At 48.5% G+C, this 1,232-nt stretch overlaps 1 protein-coding gene across 1 annotated transcript; it reads right to left on the bottom strand.

Annotated features, from left to right (window-relative positions):
* Nucleotides 1–235: 235 nt before the first annotated feature.
* On the bottom strand, nt 236–706 carry LOC141608447 (uncharacterized). Its single transcript, XM_074427802.1, has one exon. The coding sequence runs from the start codon at nt 704–706 to the stop codon at nt 236–238; it is 471 nt and encodes a 156-aa protein (XP_074283903.1).
* Nucleotides 707–1,232: the final 526 nt, after the last annotated feature.

Below are 1,232 nucleotides of genomic sequence, written 5' to 3'. Positions count from 1 at the left end.
CCCATCTTACATTGCCCATCGTCATCCATCAGCTTGTGAATCGAATTGTTCTCCTGTATTTAGCTCGCCTTCCTATGGAAATACTTGGTATTTTTATCTCCCTCTCGCAACCACATAGCCCGTGAACGTTGTCTCCAAAAGATCTCTTCTTGTTTAAGTAACATCGCAATATCCTTAACCAATTGTTGCCTCTTCTTGACTCTACTCTCCGTCCTCTCCCCCTCATTAAGGACCTCTAATCTCCTCCTTTTAAGTTGAATGTCACGCATAAGCTTCCCAATACTAACCCCCTTCCACGCCATGAGTCCTCCCCACACTGTCGAGGCTTGCCAAGAATATCCGTTCCACCTCTATCCCAAGCTCTCCTAATGGCTTCCTCACACCCATCCTCCCCCACCCACACTTGTTCGAACGGAAAAAGCTTTTTCCTTCCCCGCTGCATTTCCCTCCTATCCAACCATAATTTGATTGGCGCATGGTCCGACCATTCTCGCGTTAAGTGTTCCAATTTTGCATACGGAAATAAATCAAACCATGCCTCGTTTCCCATAGCTCGATCAAGCCTACATTGTCTATTAGGTTCTCCAATTTGCCTGTTGTCATACGTGAACTCATACCCCTCAAACCTCACATCTAGGAGACCGCACTCATCAACTGCGTCCCTGAAATTATTCATTTGCCATTGTGCGCGCTCCCCGCCCTTCATTTCCGTAGCATACAACACCTCATTAAAATACCTTATGCACATCCATGGCCCCTCAAAATCCTCCCTTAAGACCCTCAATAATTGCCAAGATAGGTGTCGCTCACTCACAGCTGGACATCCTTAAAACCCGGTAAACCTCCACCTCTTGTTGCCCAAACTCACGTCCAAATCGATGTGATGGACAGAAGCTGAACGAAGAGAGCACTCCATCCCCTTTTTCCAAAGCACTGCAAGACCCCCCGACCTCCCCACACTATCCACTTCCACACCCTCAAACCCATCTAAGCAAGCCCTAACCTTCCGCAATTCCATACTACTAAGCTTCGTCTCGCACAAAAAAGCTATAGCAGGGGCCTCCCTCCGAAGAAGGTTTCGTCATCCGCCTACTGCATCGGGGTTGCCCAAGCCCCTGCAGTTAAGGCTTAAAAGACTCATTGGGCCCGGCGGGGTTGAGTCCTCTCAACCTCCGCCTCAGGTGAACAGACACCCATGATTAATTTTGCCTTCTTATCGATCCCAAGCTTCC

This window comes from Silene latifolia, chromosome 10 (assembly GCF_048544455.1).
Source record: "Silene latifolia isolate original U9 population chromosome 10, ASM4854445v1, whole genome shotgun sequence".
Lineage (NCBI taxonomy): Eukaryota > Viridiplantae > Streptophyta > Magnoliopsida > Caryophyllales > Caryophyllaceae > Silene > Silene latifolia.
The sequence above is the reverse complement of the archived record's forward strand: the minus strand, read 5'-3'. Positions and strand labels throughout refer to the sequence as shown.